Below are 20280 nucleotides of genomic sequence, written 5' to 3' on the forward strand. Positions count from 1 at the left end.
GATTGATCCAATGAAGTGTTTTCATTTCTACATCCTTTTTCTAACCACTTTAGTATGCACATGAGCATTTATCATTTGTCTCTTTATGAATCTAGCCAGTTAATCCTGTTGCACAAATACATCTTAGACAAAAGAATACTGTTAGCCACCCTTTTAACAAAACAGGAAGTTCTGAGTTCTTACAGTTCATTGTGATGAAGTCCTTCCAGTCAAATGACTAACTTGACGAAAATGCTGTGTTTCCTTTTGGTCTTTAGAAATTATTATTCATTCATTAATTCTTTTTTGTTTTGCTTGTTCAGAATCATCCATTCTTTTGTTGTTGTTTCTGTTTGTTTTTGTCTTTTTAGGGCCACACCTGCAGCATATGGAGGTTCCAAGGCTAGGGGTCAAATCAGAGCTATAGCCGCTGGCCTACACCACAGCCATAGCAACGCAGGATCCAAGCAGTGTCTGTGACCTACACCACAGCTCACGGCAACGAGGGGGGTCCTTAACCCACTGAGCAAGGTCAGGGATCGACCCTGTGTCCTCATGGATACTAGTCAGACTCATTTCCACTGAACCACGACAGGAATTCCCCATTCTTTTTTATTTTGATTTTTAAAAACTATTTAAAATAATTATAGAATTATAATTAATTCTGTAAAACAGTACAGAGAGATACAGTGTAACTTTCACCCCTTTTCTTCCATTGATTATTGTGGTAAGTTATATCTATCTATTTTCACCACGCCACTAATAAGATGTACAAAAAAAAATTTTATCACCACAAAAATCTCCAGTTGTGTCACCCCTTTATAGTCATACCTGCTCTTCCATCCTCCACTATCCCTCTCTCCTGACAACCATTAATCTCTTATCCATCACCATAAGTTTGTCATTTCAGAAATGTTACATGAAAGGTCCTGACAACCAATAACCTCTTATCCATCACTGTAACTTTGTCATTTCAGAAATGTTACATGAAAGGTATCATAGTATGTGACCAGTTGAATTTGACATTTTTCACTCAGCGTAGTTGAGGTCCATCCAAGTTGTTGGCTGTTCCAGTAGTCCATTCCTTTTTATTGCTGAGTAAGATTCTATGCTATGGATGTCAGCCTTGTAGACAGCATATAATGGGATTATGTATTTTAATCCACTCTACTAATCTCTCTTTTAACTGGTGTATTTAGGCTATTTACATTTAATAGGAGCCATGATGTTACGCTTAATGAAGTCTGTCATTTTATTTCTGTTCACTCTTGTTCCCTCTGTTTTTTGTTTTTGTTGTCTTTTTCATGACTTCTTATGGGTTTTCTGAACATTTTTAAAGAATTCTGGAGTTCCCGTGTGGTGCAATGGAAATGACTCCAACTAGGAACCATGACGTTCTGTATTGTAAAAGATGTTTTTCTTTTGGGTACAAAGCAATACCTTATGGAAAGTGTCTGCTAACGAGTTTAAGTCCTTAAAGAAGATGGTTAATAACCATCTGATAATTTTAACTCCAAGCTTTTTGTGGCTTGTTGAATTTCAAAAGTTCAGGTTGCATAAATTCATTTTTATATTTTTTAGAAGTGAAAAACTGTTCCTATGGCTGAGTAGACTTTCACGAACATTATTCTAGATTATGCAAAGTATTGTTTTTTCTTCTCACTTCACAATGAGAATGGAATTTGGGACTTGATGATAAAATTACTAAAAAGAGATAACCATGTCTTCAAGGGAAATCAAGGAAAATGATTGCAACTCTTTAGATTAAGAAAATATTTCTAAGAGAGGGTATAATAGGTATATGCAGCATTATTTGATAGCTTAAGGTAGTGCACTTTATAAGGTCAGTGGGTAGATTTTAACTTATTAAACCTCTCCCTGGGAAGTTGGTTGTGAATGGCATCGTTAATGATTGTATTACCTAGGGGACAACTTGCAAATTGTGACTGTGTTCCAGAAAACTTTTCAACCGTAGCATATCTGGTATTTATGGCTTAGGGTAAGTATAGTGAAAAATGTCATGTAAAGGAACAAACAGAATTGTATTCTTTGTTTTAATGTAAATAAAGTGTATGATTCTATACATCTATGAGCCCCCATTTCCCCTTTTGAGTTTAGAAGGGTTGTAGTTCTTTTCTTTTCATAATCCATGCTTATATCATGGATCCTGCTTGAAATATTCCAAAAATAGGAAATGAACTTTTTGATTCCACATAACTCTTAAGAGACCTTGGAAATAGCTGTCTACTGGATATTTCAAAACCTTCTCTGGCCCAAGTATAATCTTAAGGGTTATGGACCTAAACATTTTAATGAACCCCTCCTGTTCCTGGACCTGCTAGCCTCCAGTCCAGAGGAGAGAAGGAGGCAGGAGAACAGAACAGCATGTATTTCCAGGCTGCTAGGCTGTAGATTGACATTGAGGATAGTACTGGCTACCTCAGTGCCATTCAGTGAGTGGCTTGGCATCACCTTGGAGTCTGTTAGAAATTCTCAGGCTCCACGTCAGACCTACTGCATCAGAATCCTCAGAGGTGAGGTCCAGAATTTTGTGTTTTAACAAGCTCTTCTTGGGTGTGTGTGTTTTTAGGGCCACACCTTCGCATATGGAGGTTCCCAGGCTAGGGGTCTAATCGGAGCTGTAGCCACCAACCTACGCCACAGCTACAGCAACACCAGATCCGAGCCACATCTTCGACCTACACCACAGCTCATGGCAATGCTGGATCCTTAACCCACTGAGCGAGGCCAGAGATCGAACCCGCAACCTCATGGATACTAGTCAGATTAGTTTCCACTGAGCCATGACAGGAATTCCTGAGCTACCTAGTCTTGTTGCTAATTTATAGCTCCCCATTCTCATTGGAATTGTCTGTTCAGATTCTTTCTTTCAACCTATTTCATTAGGACGTCCGTCTTTTGGCTTTTCTAGGCTGTCATTCTCCGAAACCACCTTCTGAATCCCGTTCTTTTAGTTTATCTTTAAGAGATCTGTAACTGGGAAATTGTCCATAATTTTATCTAGGCCTATTTAAAAATGGTTTCATAAGAATGGTGAATGTGAAACAAAATTTTTTAAAAGGCAGTGACTTCCTGCAGTGTACAGTTTATTAAATTTTGGAATCTATTACTCAAGGAGTTCTTCATATTTAAAAAAATTTTTATCTGGATGAAATAGTTCAATGTAGAACTAAAGAACAGAGGGAGGGATGGACCACATGATTTGTCAACATTCTTTCCAGTGCTAGAATTTTATTTTTTAATGAATACTTAAAGTTAAGAAATTTAAAACTGGACCGCAGTTCCCACGGGTGGTGGCCACATCCGCGTTCCTGGCTGTGGTGTAAGCGCGCTCGATCCTAGCGTTGGTCAGCTCGTTGACCCAGCTGGACTCATATGCAGCGCCAGAATAACGACAAAAGAAAAAAAAAAAAAAAAATTAATAATGATTAGATTCACTGTGCCACAGTGTTAAGACCTAGCTTGTCAAGCCCACGTGGACAGGCTATGAATGGTGTTCCATTGTTCCCTGGCCTTGCTCAGTGGGTTGAGGATCTGGCATTGTCGTGAGCTATGGTGTAGGTCACAGACGTGGATTTCCTAGCAGGACTAGGTATAAAAAGGCTTTTCTGCACAGAGTCTCAGCTTTCTAGGTGGCCTGTGGACTTGCTCTGTTGTCATGGAGAGAGCACTTTTAATAAGGAAAGGTGTAATTTGAAGTCAAGGATGGGTGTGAGAGAGAGATGGGAAGTGGCACATTCTGAGCCCTTCATTAGCTGTGGGCTCGGGATTAAGAGTAGCAGCTAAAAAAAAAAAAAGAGAAAAAGAAAAGGAGCTCCCACTGTGGTGCAACAGATTTGGCGGCGATTTGGGAGCTGCTGGGATGCGGGATGCAGGTTTGATACTTGGCCTGGCCCGGTAGGTTAGGGATCTGGTATTGCCACATCTGTGGCTTAGGTTGTGACTGTGGCTCTGATCCCTGGCCCAGGAGCTCCATATGGCCATGGAGCAGCCAAAAATAACAAAGGAAAAAAAAAAAAAAGTAGCAGTAGCATCTGAGCCTGAAAGAAAATATCTGTGATGTTATCCAGGAGTCCATGGGCCCAAGGGATTTTTTTCAAAAGCATGGCCAGGTCACCTCAAAGCAAGGGGGCAGTTTGGAATTTGGGGTGGGGGCATTTCTCTCCTGGCAGTGGCTGCTCTCCCTGCTGGGTGAGCCTGGCCTCTGGTAAAGTGGTTTCCAAAAGTACCAAGAAAGGGGATGTAGGGCAGAGACTGCCTCCGACCTGTATCCCTCCTGCCGTCCAAGAGCTACTAAAAAACTGAACCTATTGCCATCCCGTCCTGTTTACTTTTAAAAAAACTTTTTATTGTTAAAAAAGTTTCAAATGAAAAAGAGTTATAAGGATGGTACACATAACTTCTCTGCACATTTCACATTTTATGAATATTTTGCCACTGTCATCTTTCCATCTCTAGATATTTCTTTTCAGAACCATTTGAGAGTACATTACAGAAACCATGGCTTTTTACATCTAAATACATTTATTTCCCAAGAACAGAGAATTCTCTTACCTTATGACAATTCAGGTGTCACATTGAGGAAACTCACCATTGGCACAGTGTTCCAGGCCTTGGAGTCTATCTTACGGTACCTTTGTCCAGTGATGCTCTTTGTAGCCTTTATTTTTTTCTGGCCCAGGATCAAAATGAGGATTGTAGTTTGTGTTTAGATGTCATGTCTCCTTTAGTCCCTTAAATCTGGAGCATTTCCTAAGCCTTTGTCTTTGATGACCTTGACATTTTTTGTAGCCCAGGCTTTTTGTTTGGTCCATTGTTGCTCACTTTGGACATGTCTGATGTTTCCTTCAGATTAGGTGCAGATGATGCATTTTTGGCAGGAATTCCACATAAATGAGGTGCGTCCTCTGCGCATCGCATAAGAGGGAGCAGGCGTGTCTGTTCCATTGTTGCTGATGCGAACTCTGATCACTTAAGATGATATCTGCCAGATTTCTCCATGGTAAAGTTAGCATTTTTCCTTTTCTAAATTAATAAGTACTTTGTGGGGAGATACTTTGAGATGATAGACATATTCTGTTCCTCATCGAACTTTCACTTAACTATTTCAGCATCCACTTAAAAAATTGTTTTTGGAGTTCCCTGGTGGCTTAGTGGGTTAAGGATCTGGTGTGGTCACTGCTGTGGCTCTGGTTACTGCTGTGGCACAGGTTCAGTTCCTGGCCATGGGTGTGGCTAAAAATAAATAATTTACTTAAAAAATTTTTATACAATTACAAGGTTACTTTCCTTATAGTTATTTATAGTCATTACAAAATATTGGCTATATTTCCCAGGTAGTAAATATATCCTTGAGCCTTTCTTACACCTAATAGTGTGGAACTCCCACTCTCCCACCCCTTTATTGCCCCTCCCCCTCCCCACGGGAAAGCACTAGTTTGTTCTATGTGTGTGTCTGCGTCTTTTTGGCTATATTCACTAGTTCATTGTATGTTTTAGATTCCACATCTAAGTGATGTCAGATAGTATTTGTCTTTCTCTGCCTTGCATCCATTTTTGATTTTTGCCTGAATCAGTTATTGTTATGACAATTAGCAAAGGGGTGATTTTCTAACAGTCATCATTCTTTCATCATTTGTGGACTGGCATTCTATTATAAGAAACACTTTTCTCTCATCTGTTATTTTTTTTTTTTTTTAGGGCCACACCCATGGCACATGGAAGTTCTCAGGCTAGGGATTGATTTGGAGCCACAGCTGCCAGCCTACACCATAGTCATAGCAATGCCAGATCCAAAGCTGTGTCTGTGACCTATGCCACATCTGCAGCCTACACTGAAGCTCATGGCAACACCAGATCCTTAACCCACTGAGCAAGGCCAGGGATTGAACCTGTGTCTTCATGGAGCCTAGTCTGGTTTGTTACCACTGAGCCACAACCAGAACTCCTCATCTGTTAATTGTTATTTATTATTATGACTCACAGATTCTTATTTATTCAATAAGTTATAATCCGTTACCATCAATATTTCTTGTGGTTCTTAAATTGCCTCAAATTTGGCCAGTGGGAGCCATTCAAGTAGCTTCCTGCATTCTTTTGATACTGCCTTTTTAAAAAATAACATTTTCGGAATTCCCATTGTGGCTCAGTGAGTTAAGAACCCAATAAAGTGTCTGTGAGAATGTGGGTTCAGTCCCTGGCCTCTCTCACTGGGTTAAGGATCTGGCATTGCCACAAGCTGCAGCATAAGTTGCAGATGCAGCTTGGATCCACTCTGGCTGTGGCTGTGGTGTAGGCCAGCAGCTGTGGCTCCTATTCGACCCCTAGCCTGGGAATTTCCATGTGCCGCAGGTGTGGCCCCAAAAGAAAAAAAAATTTTAAATAAAAATAATGTTTTCTTACTTGATACAAAAATGTTCCAGGTTCATCTTAGAGTTATTCCTCCAAAGGGTTCTAATTCTTCTTAGTGGCAGATGTCTGGAAACCACCGCCTTGGCACTGCCTACGTGCTAAGGGGTGAGGAGGGAAAAACTCCAGGACAGTTGACTCATGCTAGCCTTGGACAGTCCACTTGGTGTAATCAGACCCTACCGCCAGTATCTGGACCTGGCAGTCAACATATGTTCATTTCTATAGCCTCATACTATGTTCTTATCTCAGAGAAAGCTTCCTCTTATTATTTGACCCTTTTAAAAAACATTCTCTCTTTTACATGAATTTTAGAATCATGTGTCTAAAGTCCAATTCCAAAAAGAATCCATTTTTGTTTTGTTTTGAAAGGTCTTCAGTTTACTATTTAGCTTAGGACAGGATTTGCCTTAAAGAAATTTTTTTTTTTGTTATACTTTTTACATTGTTCTGTCAATTTCTGCTGTACAGCTAAGTGACCCAGTTTTTCATATATATACATTCTTTTTTTCACATTATCCTCTATCACGTTCCATCACAAGTATCAGATATAGTTCCCTAGGTTATAGAGCAGAATCTCATTGCTGCTTCCCGCCACCCTCCAAGATTGGGTGTTCCCACTTGGAATTAATAAATGACTTCATTTTTTTCTTTTCTCCCAGGCTTCCGGAAAAGGGGTATCACATAAATCTTATGTGTGTCTTATTGTAATTGTTCTAGTATAATTGTGTAGAGTTTTGTGTTTGTGGATGATATCCTTTTAACATTTCTTTTACTGGGAATTGACATGTATGGAAGAGGGCCTAAATTATGGATGTGTAGCAATGCATTTTATTTCACTGCTAACCAGGTAGATAAATAGAACCTTGATTGCACCCTGCCTTTTCCTAATCACAGTCCCTTCCTCCCTCCCTCCTAAAGCCAGGAAATTAAGGGAACTAGAGCTGCTTACGTTATTCAATACAAGGAAACATGAAAGTGCCATAAAATTCTTGAGAGATATTTAAGATAACTTAAATGTCTTAAATAGAGATACTTAAGGGCTTTTAATATATAAGGGACAAGGAATACTGTAATTGACTGTTTTTAAGTCTTGCTTTATGAAACATGAACATTTATTTTGTTCAGTAAGTCTGTTCTTACTGAGTCCATCCTTGAATAATGCAGAGATTACAGTGTAAATTAAAAATAGTCTTGGAGTTCCTGTCATGGCTCAGCAGGAACGAATCTGACTAGGAACCATGAGGTTGTGAAAGTTCGATCCCTGGCCTCGCTCAGTGGGTTAAGGATCTGGTGCTGCCGTGAGCTGTGGTGCAGGTCGAAGATGTGGCTCGGATCTGGTGTGGCTGTGGCTGTGGTGTAGACTAGCAGCAACAGCTCTGATTAAACGCCTAGCCAGGAACCTCCATATGCCTCGGGTATGGCCCTAAAAAAAAAAAAAAAAAAAAAAGAAAGTCTTTCCAAGTTCTGTTTTGTTTAGATGTCAAGATAGTAGCCTTGAGATGAAGTTGAAACTGTTGTTCTGACTTCATTTAATGAGGTTATGGAAATTGCTCAGACCACTTCCCCAGACTCCCTACCTTTCTGAGCTGCAGACCAGGATAAATGAATGGTTTCTTTTCTGCTATCTCTTAGATTTCGGTGTCCAGCTCTGACCTGGCGCCTCTGCTCTCTGTGCGCTTTGTAACTGAGCTATCTCATACCATTGTTCCGGTGCCTACATTTGTCCTCGTCACATCCACATTTATTGCCCAGGTCAGCTTTCCTGACCTGTGATTCTCTCAAATTTGGGTAGTTAACTTTGAGGGTCATCTTCCATCTACCTGGTTCAGTTTTTAGAGATCAGGAAATTTGACCAAAGTCTGGCCTTGGAAGGTTTTTGCAGAATAGGAAGTACAGAGGAAACATTTAGCCTGTGGAAATGAATTGTTACACTATATATTATGTCATATTCATTACATGATTACATATATTACCATCGTATTATCATCAGTACTTCATCTCTCTGTCTTCATACAAGTAGGGTCTTATAGTTGTTTATACTTTTGAGAAATGATGTTGGTATTATGCTTAAAGTGGTAATTCCCAAAACTTGTCTTTTTCTGCTTACCTTTAACTTTCTGAAGTGCTCATCAGAGGTACTGACATGCTTACAGATATCTGTAGCACTAAGGTAGTGGTGGCTTTGTCATGTAACTAATCAGGGCTCTTTCAAATTTTTAATTCTGTAGCAATTCATAAATGAATATCCATTTTTGAAAAATGTGACTTTAAAATAGCTCCCCTTACAGTTCTGTTTTGATTATAGTGTATTTTAAAAATATATATATACACACACACACATATATATATATACACTAATAACTGTTGGTTTTGCCTCTAGAAAAACTGATTGCTTATCAACGAGAATTTCTTGCTTTGAAAGAGCGTCTCCGAATAGCTGAACATAGGATCTCCCAGCGCTCTTCTGAACTAAATGCTATTGTGCAGCAGTTCAAACGCGTAGGAGCAGAAACCAATGGAAGTAAGGCTGCATCGAATAAATTTTCAGGTACGGGTGAGACTTTTGGTTTTATGGAAGGATTATATTTTCAAGGGATGACGTGAATTATCCTATTCGACAGTTGCTAGAGCAGCTTATCAGCCAGTGTCTGTTATCCTTTACAAAGAGAAAAAAATCACCCAGAAAACTTTTTCTGTTACGGCACATTATAAAACAGCTTTATTAATGGCTAAATTTGATGTAAAGAGAGTAATATTCAAATAAATTTCATTGACAATAGTGAAGAACCAGCATCTTTAAAAAACATTCCAGGAGTTCCCTGGTAGTCTGTCAGTTAAGGATCCCATGTTGTCACTGCTGGGGCATGGGCTTGATCCCTGGCCCAGGAACTTCTGCATGCCACAGGTGTGGCGGCGGGGGTGGGGGGGGATTCCGAATGATACTGATATTTAACTTGGTGTTTATACATGTTTCTGTTGTCATTTGTGCAGACTTCAGATGGACTCGGGGGGATTTTTGAGGTATCTGAAGTAGTTAATGCTCTTAAATATGACTTTTAAGACAAAAAAAGACTGTTTCATCATGGATACTTTTGGGAGTGTCTGAGCTGTTCCCTCTCTGAGAAATTCAAGTGAAATGAATGCCAATCATCTTCTGTTTCTTTGCTGTTCTTCTTCTAATGATAAACTTGATATATGTAGGTAATTGTCTGAAAATCTGTGTAATCTTCCAAGATGAATACACTTTTTCATGTAGCATTAGCTGTTATAATCCTTCACCATTAATTCCTCTCATCTTGGGATTCGCAACCTTCCCTTCCTTTATTTTTAAGGATTCATGTTCCTTTCTTCCCCTCCTGATTATAAAATTTGTATTATGGCACAGTAACATTTAAAATTATGGAGTGATTAACATTCCTGGTTTTCTTCTAGTCTTTTTCCCATGCATATTCTTCTTCAAAATTGTGATTGTGTGTTTTATGGCCTTATTTTCACTCTTAAAATTATTAGAGCAGTTTGCTATGCCATTGAATATTCTTTAAAAATACCATTTTTAACTGGCTATATAAATATGTCAGCTAATCATAGACCATAATAGGTTAAATATTTTTCTACATTTAGGAGAATAAGATTTTTCTGGATGGCTTTTGTCCCCCAGTTTATAACTGTGAAAAATATCTCTCTATATAAATCAATTAAATTTATGGTAGGCTTTGAGTTATTTTCATTAGATTATAACGTTCTTAAAAACATAATCTATGTTATGATGCCTGCTGATTTCTAAACACATGGTACAGTTGCTGGAACAAAATAGGTAATCACTAAATAATTATTGGATGCATAAAATTTAAATTCCTAAAAGGAAAGTTACTTAATAATAGGTGAGGATTTTCAATGTTGTTCTGAATAGCTGAAACATCGATCGCATTATCACCCAAATTTAATATGATCATTTAATCTGCTAGTTTAATTTGATAGGTGGGCGTTGGCTTGTAATTTGTAGTTGTTTCTTTAACATAAGAGTAAACTTTAATTTCATGTGTGGTCATTATTTTCCTTTCACTTGAGAACTTTCAGATCTGAATTTTTGGAATATTTTAGTGGAGTTTTCATATTGTTCTGTATGAAATTGTTGAAGCTACAAGTCCTTACTGCTAACCTCTTTATTTAAAGGTTTCAGTTCTGGTTCAGTGGAATTTTAAAACAGCATTGCTTATCCTATCAAGGTTTTATTTTATATTAAATGGTTCATTGGTCCCTCTCATAAAAACTGAAAAATGATTTGAAAGTTATGAACTGTACCAAACATTCTCTACTTGTGCTCTTTAACTTACTGTACTTGAATTTTAAAAAATCTTCTACGTGAAATTTTGGTAAAATTTGATAGCATCAAAAAGTGCTGCCAGTCATTGTAGTTGTTGTTATCGCAATTTCATGAATGGATAGTGTATTTGGAGTCTGTTCCGTCGGGCTTGAGTTCTGACACATTATACAAGAGTGATTCATACCCCACCTTCTCCTGGTACTTTGGCTGACCTTTTAACTTCATTCAGACTGTTCTCAACATTATGACTCTGTGAGACGCTGGTTGCACAAGTGTCAGTGGAAATCCCATTCATCAAAGCATGAAAAGAAAATTCTTTCAGTTCTCATACATTTTTACTGCTGTGTTTGTGAAACCAGCAATTTCTACAAGTAAAATATTACCGTGGGTTGATGGATGTTTCTGTGTTTCAGATGATACCCTAAAGCTATTAAAGGAGTTAACAAGCAAAAAACCTCTTCAAGTGCCAAGTATTTATTATCATTTGCCTCATTTATTACAAAATGAAGGGAGCCTTCAACCTGCTGTGCAAATTGGTAATGGACGAACAGGAGGTAGGTTTATTTTATTTCTTGTTGTGGTGGCATTCCTGGTCTCAATTGGGTCTTGGGAGTATTACATTGACCATTAGAAGTCTGGCAGGTCAAATAATAAAAATTCTTGACCTGTGCCTAGTAACTTGAAAGGAGTTGGACAGTTTTCTCTAAAGACCAGAGTAATAGTGCTGAAAAGGCTCAGGAGACATCTAGTTCAAGCTGTATCACTAGCAAAACAATGTTTAACCTTTCTATTTAAAAAATGGGTAAGGAGTTCCTGCTATGGCGCAGTGGGTTAAGAATCTGAATGCAGTGGCTGGGGTTGCTGTGGAGGTGCAGGTTTGATCCCCTGCCCAGCCAGTGGATTAAAGGATCTGGTATGTTGCAGCTGTGGCTTAGATTTAGGCACTGGCCTGGGAACTTCCTTATGCCGTGGGTGTGGCCATCAAATAAATAAATAAATAATAGGGAGGTAGAGAAATGATTTTTTTCTCCCTCTCTCTCTCTCTCTTTTTTTTTTTTTTTGCTTTTTAGGGCTGCCGCCTCAGCATGTAGAGGTTCTCAGGCTAGGGGTTGAATCCGAGCTATAGCTGCCGGCCTATACCATAGAGCCGAGTCTTCGACCTACACCATAGCTCATGGCAATGCCGGATGCTTAACCCACTGAGTGAGGCCAGGGATCAAACGTGCGTCCCCATGGATGCTAGTCAGATTCATTTCAGCTGAGCCACGACGGGAACTCTGACGGTTTTTTTTCTTATATCTTATTTCAATATTAATAGCTCTTACAGTCATCTCAAGAAAGTTTTTCATGCATCTGCCTCTACTTTTTCTTACAGAAATAAAGATATATCATCACTTACATTTAACCTTTCATGGAATAATACAAGTACTTTGGTTTGCTTCTTTTTTCTAAAATACCAAAAAGATAATTTATAGCATATGTTTTCTTCCTCTTGTTAGAGCCGCCAGAGCTTCTAGAGTTTTTCTTGTGGGACTTGTTTACAATTCCTTTGTACTTTTTATTTCTTTCTTCATTTTGTCTTTGTTAATCTTTTATTTGTAGATTTTAGGATGTAGAGATGAAAATATTTTCGTCCCCTCTAACAAATGACAAACTGACTACTTCATAGATATTGAAATACATCTTTATGTTAGTATTTTTGAAAAGTTGATTTAATCTGTTATCTAATTCAATAGGATTCTTGGGTACGCTACTGTTTTGGGAGGGGGTAAAACATTTTCTAAGTTTAAGTTAAGGCCAGATCCTTAACCCACTACACCACAAGGGAACTCCTCAGCCTTCTACTTGGAAAAAATGCACATAGAAAAAGTAATTTTGTATGTAATGTCTGCAATTTTTGTGGAGCCCTAAAACCCACCTGGGCACTTTATATTAAGAACTTTTATTTTTTTTAGATCGGAGAAAACTGCTTTTTGCTAAAAATTCTGTCCTTCAGTGGTCAGGCTGGCTAAGGAACAGCACTCAGACCACCTAAGCCTTCCTAAGAGTAAGGAGGGAGAATAGTGCTTAGGGCAGCTACTGACCCTCCAGAGAGGGGCTGGGATTCTCACATGCAGAACAAAAGGTTCCCACCTACATTATATCTGAATCCTCCTACGCATTTACAGAGGCAGGCTGCAGCAAATAGAGCAACTATGGATGGGTAAAAGGCCATCTTGTCCAACTGGGGTTCTCAGGTATTTAAGAAAGCCAGCACCACAAGTGATGTAATGATTTATAGAGCAAGCAGAATATAAAATAAAAATAAAACAATACACTTTTAGAAGGATGAGAATGGAAAACTCGTAGGTACCTATTTTATTTATTTATTTATTGCTTTTTAGGGCCACACCCACGGCACATGGAGGTTCCCAGGCTAGGGGTCGAATCAGAGCTGCAGCTGCTGGCCTACACCACAGCCACAGCAACATGGGATCCAAGCTATATCTTCGACCTACACACCACAGCCCATAGCAATGCTGGATCCTTTAACCCACCGAGCGGGACCAGGGATCAAACCCGTGTCCTCATGGATACTAATCGGGTTTGTTTCCCCTGAGTCACAATAAGAACTCCCTGAAGGTACCTCTTTTAAAAGCATGAGTTAGAAATCTTTGTGTTTTTATTTCAATGATTATATTTAAAGTGAGCATATAAATGGACTGATAAGCAGAATAGACATGGCTGAAGATCAAATTAGTGATCAGAAAGGTAGTTCTTCCAGAATGCCACATAAACGGCGTAAAGAACAGGGGTAGACACAAATTTTAACATCTTCCTAATAGGAATTTCAGAGGAGAGAACAAAGATAATAAAGGGAAGAAATAATCACATAAGTAATAGAAGAAAATTTCTTTGAGTTGAGGAAACATGAAGGCTCTTCAGTTTAAGTGCTGAGCAGGATGGCTGAGAAAAGGCCCACCGCAGGTTATCTACCAAAGTGGTATTACTGCACAGTAGAAGATAGCAGGTAATTCTTTAATATTTACTGAAGTGAAAAAAGAAATTGGAGTTCCCGTTGTGGCTCAGTGGGTTAAGAACCTGACGTAGTGTCTGTGAGGATGCCTTGCTCAGTGGGTTAAGGATCCACTGCTGTGTGAGCTGTGATGTAGGTCACAGATGTGGCTTGGATCTGTTGTGGCTGTGGTGTGGGCCTGCAGCTGCAGCTCTGATTCAACCCCTAGCCTGGGAACTTGCATATGCTGCAGGTGTGGCTGTGAAAAAAAAAGAGGAGGGAAGTACTTTAGTTTTAACCAAAGGTCAAACAGTTGAAGACTGAGAATGCCAAATGAAAAATTTTCCTAAATTGTTCATGATTTTAAAGGAAATAAGTACTAGACTTTGAAACCTTCCTAGGAAAGTTGAAGAAAACTGAGATAACAGTTGATAGCTCTGTCAAATTATAAACAGCAGAAGGGCGTGGCCTTACTTATCTTACAACTGTAATTTAGATGATCTAGTGCAGAGGAGAGTAATTACAGATGCCCAATTAATGCTTGAAAACCTTGGACAGTTAATCAGTGGAACAAAGTACTTTACCCTTTGGCTCTGTTGTTTGGGCCCTTCATCTACCTGTTCTTCCTAAAGGGATGACATAGCCATATTGTCCACGTTGCCAATGTATGTCTTCCAAACTCCAACCCTTTAGGGTGCCTACATTTTCTAGGTTGTAAGCCATAGAAGAGGACAGGCTGGGTTAGGCAGTGGTAACTAAAAAGCCCCGAATCTCAGTAATCAAAGTAATTTCAGGTTGTCTTATTTATTTCTGCTCAAAGGATGTGTTCATCAGGGTCAGCAGTGGGCTTTGTACACCACTGACCACCCAGAGATCCAGGCTGACAGAGCAGCCACCACCTCAGATGTCTGCTCTGTTCTGCTGAGGAGGAAGGATTTCATAATTCCATATGCTCAAGCACATGAATTACACGTGATGGTGACTCACTGCCTGTTACGAGTCACATCCCCTCCCCAAGGGGACCTTACCATGTGCCCCAGAGGCAGGAAGAACTGTCTTTTTTGTGGCATTTTGTGAATTACCGAAAAGATGGATATTCTAATTCTGTAGATCTAGCTGAAATTAGTACTTTCCTTTTTAGTGCTTTTGGAATTCTTGAGTGCCTGGTTTAAACTAAAGAATTTGAATTTCAGCTCCAAAACAGTCTATTTGGGGGGAAAAAGGCGTCTTCTCTGAAACATGCTATCTAAATGTGACAAAACAGAAACAGAACAACCTAAGACTGTGATAGGAAATAAGGAATTTGCATCATGACCTCATGCCATTTTTCTTTTCATATGCTGGTGTCAGCAGGTCTGCAGGTATTTTGCATTTTCTGTAAACAAAGTTTTTCTTTTCTTTTTTTTTCTCTTTTTTTTTTAGGGCCTCACATGCACATATGGAGATTCCCAGGCTAGGGGTCAAATCAGAGCTGCATCTGCCGGCCTACACCACAGCCACAGCCTCAGAAGGGCTGAGGACGTGGCCAGATCTGAGCCACGTCCTCGGCCTACACCACAGCTCTGGGCAATGCCAGATCCTTTAACCCACTGAGTAGTGCCAGGGATCCAACGTATGTTCTCGTGGATGCTAGTTGGATTCATTTCTGCAGAGCCACTATGGGAACTCCTAAACAAAGTTTTAAAATTTCTTATGTGTTAGCATTTCATAGGAATACTTTATGTCATAGTTCTTACTCTTTTAATCTATACTGTAAATATTTTTTAAAAAATTAAAATTCCAAGGTGCATTAAAGTAAATGGAAATTTGCTTCTGGGGTAACTCATCCTGACTCGTGGCACCTCAGAATGATCAAAACATAAATCTTGATCTGGAGCCCTTTCCTCTGAAAGTCTGGTGTGCTCAGTAAAAGATTGCCCATCCAAAAAAAAAAAAAAAAGACGAAAACAGAACGAAAGAAAAACAACCACCTATAACTGTAATAAAATTCATTGAGTAAAAAAAAAAAAAAAAGATTCCCATCCTCCTTCTCAATCCCCCTCTTCCCTTGTCTGCCCCATCATCAGCCCCCTTGGTGGGGGTCTCCACCGTGTATCCCAGATCTGCTCACTCATCTCCGTCCTCAAACATCCTCATTCAGACCACCACCTTTTCCTTTAATTACTGCAGTAACTTGCTTGCAGATCGCTCCAAAATACTTTTATGCTTTTAACACTTTTGTGTCGATTCTCCACAAAATTGGGTTATTTTTAAAAATTACAAATATGAGGTGTTCCCTGGTGGCCTAGCAGATAAGGATTTGATGTTGGCATTGCAGAGGCTCAGGTCACTGCTGTGGCATGGTTCGATCCCTGGCCCAGGAACTTCCACATGCCTCGATCTCAGCAAAATAAAAAAACAAAATAAAATAATAAAATAAAATGACAAATTGCAAATTTTCACTCCCTCACTTACAGCCTTACAATGGCTTTCTCTTCTGCTCAGGAATAAAACTAAACTTAAGGTGCTATGTGATCTGATCCTGCACTAATTCCTCTGAATCTAGGTTTGTTCCACCTTAGATAGGTCTTATTCTTGCTGCTGTTTGGTTGTATTAAGATCCTTCCTCTTCAGGGCCTAGCTGCTTCCTCCTGTTTTTCCTTGGCTCTTTCTCAGCTTTAATTCCCATCTTAGTTGATATCTAAGTCCTTCCATGACTGTAGTATCTATAGTTACCGTTCCTTCCCCATCCCCCACTCACTCTTTGTAATATTGCCACCTTTTAATTTGTATAGTGCACATCACCCTCTGAGATGATTTATCTTTTCCCTGTTGGAGGATGTAAGAAAGTTCTCATGAAGACAGGGACCTTATCTATGTTGTTCTCTATTATATCCCTAACACCTAGAATAGTGCCTCACATTTCATAGAGGTTCATTACATCTGTTCAGAACAAATATAGCATGTCCCTTTTTGAGCCCTTGAAAACTCCTCATTCCAGAATGGAAGAGGGGAATGTGGCATGGAAACTTGGGGAAATCCATTATGCTGTTTGGACCTTTGTATTCTGAACCCCAGGGTCAATGGTGGTAGCTTCATGGATCCACAATCTTTAAACTTCCTTCTAACTTTAGAATTCTATGACCCCTAAGTATTTTGTCATATCTCCAATAAATTGTCACATAATTAAGACATTTTTAACATTTGCAAAATGCTTCTTGATTAACATATAACACATAGGATACTTGATTTTTCTAAGATGTTATTTTTAAAAACTTACTGTGAGGAGTTCCCGTCGTGGTACAGCGGTTAACGAATCCGACTAGGAACCATGAGGTTGCGGGTTCAATCCCTGGCCTTGCTCAGTGGGTTAAGGATCTGGCATTGCCGTGAGCTGTGGTGTAGGTTGCAAACGCGGCTCAGATCCTGTACTGCTGTGGCTGTGGCGTAGGCTGGTGGCTACAGCTCTGATTAGACCCCTAGCCTGAGAACCTCCATATGCCTGGAGAGCGGCCCAAGAAATGGCAAAGAGACAAAAAAACAAACAAACAAAAAACCAACCAAACAAAAAAACTTACTGTGAAATACAGTCCTAGGAGTTCCCGTCATGGCTCAGTGGGTTAAGAACCCAACATAGTGTTCATGAGGATGCAGGTTCAATCTCTGGCCCCACTCAGGAGGTTAAGGATCTGGTGTTGCCACAAGCTGCATTGTTGGGCACAGATGCAAATAACTACTATACTGGGATGCTCAGATCCAGTGTTGCTGTGGCTGTGGTGCAGGTCTGCAGGTGCAGCTCTGATTCAACCCTTAGCCTGGAAACTTCCATATGCCACACAGCTGTAGCCAGAAAAAGAAAAAAAGAAGAAATACAGACCTACTGTAATGTAATATTTGTTCCTAAAAATTACCATGTGATGTAAAATTGTGCAATAAAATGAGAAAAATGGGGTTGGGATCACAGCAGTCAAAAACTTTGTCAGACATTAAAAAAAAGATGAGCTAATAAAAACAGTGGCACAGTTTTGCATGTATTAAATGATTGAGAACTGCATAAATACTACAATAAATATATGGTAGTCTACTTTGAAAAAGACTAAAAGTTTGCTTGTTCAAGTGGGCTTCAGGGGGACTGCCTCTTGGAAACTTTCTGTGAAGTGGTACAAAGTGGGTTATCTGAAATCTGGCAGAGAGTCATCACCAAATGTGGATAAATGTTGTTACAATGTGCAGGGAACTGAGGCGGCTGGTCAGTGTGGGGGATGTGTGTGCATTTGGGGTATTTCTACATGGCTTGGTTCAGTTTTCTGAACTCACTTCATTTTTTTTTTTTTTTTTTTGGCTTTTTGTCTTTTAGGGCCGTACCTGTGGCATATGGAGGTTTCCAGGCAAGGGGTCCAACTGGAGCTGTAGCCGCTGGTCTACGCCAGAGCCACAGCAATGTGGGATCTGTGCCATGTCTCTGACGCCACAGCTCATGGCAGCACCGGATCCTTAACCCACTGAGTGAGGCAGGGATCGAACCTGCGTCCTCATGGATGTTAGTCGGGTTCGTTAACTACTGAGCCACGACGGGAACTCCTGAACTCACTTCAGATGGGTGCAGTTTTTTATGTTCACCTAGTGAGTGAATGTTCCAGGGGCAAGACGGTAGGAGAGCAAATGCGAAGTCCATGTTATGCTCAAGTTGTTCTCTAATGTATTAATTATGAATGAACTATTTGCATTTCAAAATAGGCTTTATGGTAGAACTGACTGAAATTGGGGGCTTAAAAAAAGTTGCATGAGCCATACAGTTTCCATATAATTCCTCAGTTTCATAAATGTGCACAATTCCTGTAGCTTTAGTACAATGATCAAAACCAGGAACTTAACACTGAGGCTATGCTTTTAACCTTAGATATTATTCAGATTTTGTCATTTTATTATTATTATTGTTATTCTGTTCTTGGATCTTTTGTTTTCCCCAGTCAGGGACAGTCCCTCATCCTTTCTTTCTTTCTGTCTGTCTGTCTCTCTCTCTCTTTATTTTTAATGGCCACACCTGCGGCACATGGAAGTTCCTGGGCCAGGGATTGAATCTGAGCCATAGCTGCAGCAACACTCGATCCTTTAACCCACTGTGCTGGGCTGGGGATCAAACCCACACCTCTGCAGCAACCCAAGCCACTGCAGTTGGATTCTTAACCCACTGTGCCACAGTGGGAACTCCTTCTTATTCTTTCTTTGTCCTTCCTGATCTTTGTGGAGTATCCCCCTAATTTGGATTTGTCTGACACTTCTTCATGGTTAAATTGAAGTTATGAATTTGGGAAGAAAACAGCCACAGAAGTGATATGTCCTTCTTAGGTTACCTTACACGATGTGTAAGATGTTCATTTTGAGATGTGTTCTAAGTTTTTACTCGTATAATAAAATCTGTTGTTTATACTTTAGCATCGTTTGTTTTTAACATGCAGTTTAGTGTCTTTCATCTTTATCAGTTGGTTGACATTATTTCTTATGGGTAAGCCAAGTGGAAAAGAATTACGATATGATCACTATGCCCATATCTTTGATTACATTTCTTTCTGAAACGTACAGTAGTCTGTTTTGACCCCCCCTCCCCAATTATTTCTGTCAATTTGAGAGGGTATAATATGTTTGAAGTATTTTTCTGTTTTTCTGTATTGTCTTTGTAAAATCTTTTTATATAGTTGCTATCATTATTTTGTTTCAGTTTCGATAGTAATGGGAATTCCCACAGTGAAGAGAGAAGTTAAATCTTACCTCATGGAAACTCTTCATTCTGTTATTGATAATCTGTATCCTGAAGAGAAGTTGGACTGTGTTATAGTAGTCTTCATAGGAGAGGTAATTATTTAACTGTTACTATTTTCTACCACTTGTCATTGCTAACAGTTGAAACTATATTTTGAATATATTATTAGAAACCTTTTTTATAAAATGCGTGATGAGCAAAGTTAGATAATATATTCTACCTGATAGTTAAATGTAAGTCTAACTTGTCATGTTTGCGTTAATTTTTCTCCTGCAGTTACAATCCAGGAATGGTAGTATCTGTTGTCAGTAGGATAATGTTATGTACTTAAAGCTTTACAATGAGTCCCCATTTCTAGCTCTTTGACCTGAATCTGAAGATTTGCAGTGATGATATTTGGAGGTTTTTGGTTCATTTTTCTTTTTAATGGCTGCATCCATGGCATCTGGAATTCCCGGGCCAGAGACTGAATCTGAGCCACTGCTGTGGCCTATATGACAGGTGCGGCAACACCAGATTCTTTAACCCACTGCACTGGACTGGGGATCAAACCCACACCTCCACGGCGATTCCAGCCACTGCAATTTTCTTTCTTTTTTTTTTTTTTTTTTTTTTTTTTTGTCTTTTTAGGGCTGCACCCTTGGCATATGGAGGTTCCCAGGCTAGGAGTCCAATCAGAGCTATAGCCACCAGTCTATGACACAGTCACAACAACATGGGATCTGAGCTGCATCTTTGACCTACACCACAGCTCACGGCAACACCAGATCCTTAACCCACTGAGCGAGGCCAGGGATCAAACCCACAACC

General features: G+C 39.5%; 1 protein-coding gene across 4 annotated transcripts in view; it reads left to right on the forward strand.

Annotated features, from left to right (window-relative positions):
• MGAT4A (mannosyl (alpha-1,3-)-glycoprotein beta-1,4-N-acetylglucosaminyltransferase, isozyme A) overlaps window positions 1-20280 on the forward strand; it is a 107146-nt gene that overhangs the window by 34026 nt on the left and 52840 nt on the right. For all 4 annotated transcript variants that reach the window (XM_013987863.2, XM_003124907.5, XM_021085703.1 and 1 more), the window contains 3 exon segments: window positions 8792-8959; window positions 11149-11289; window positions 19429-19562. In XM_013987863.2, coding sequence (XP_013843317.1) covers window positions 8792-8959; window positions 11149-11289; window positions 19429-19562 — 443 coding nt within the window.

The sequence above is a fragment of the Sus scrofa genome, chromosome 3, assembly GCF_000003025.6.
Source record: "Sus scrofa isolate TJ Tabasco breed Duroc chromosome 3, Sscrofa11.1, whole genome shotgun sequence".
Taxonomy (NCBI): Eukaryota; Metazoa; Chordata; class Mammalia; order Artiodactyla; family Suidae; genus Sus; species Sus scrofa.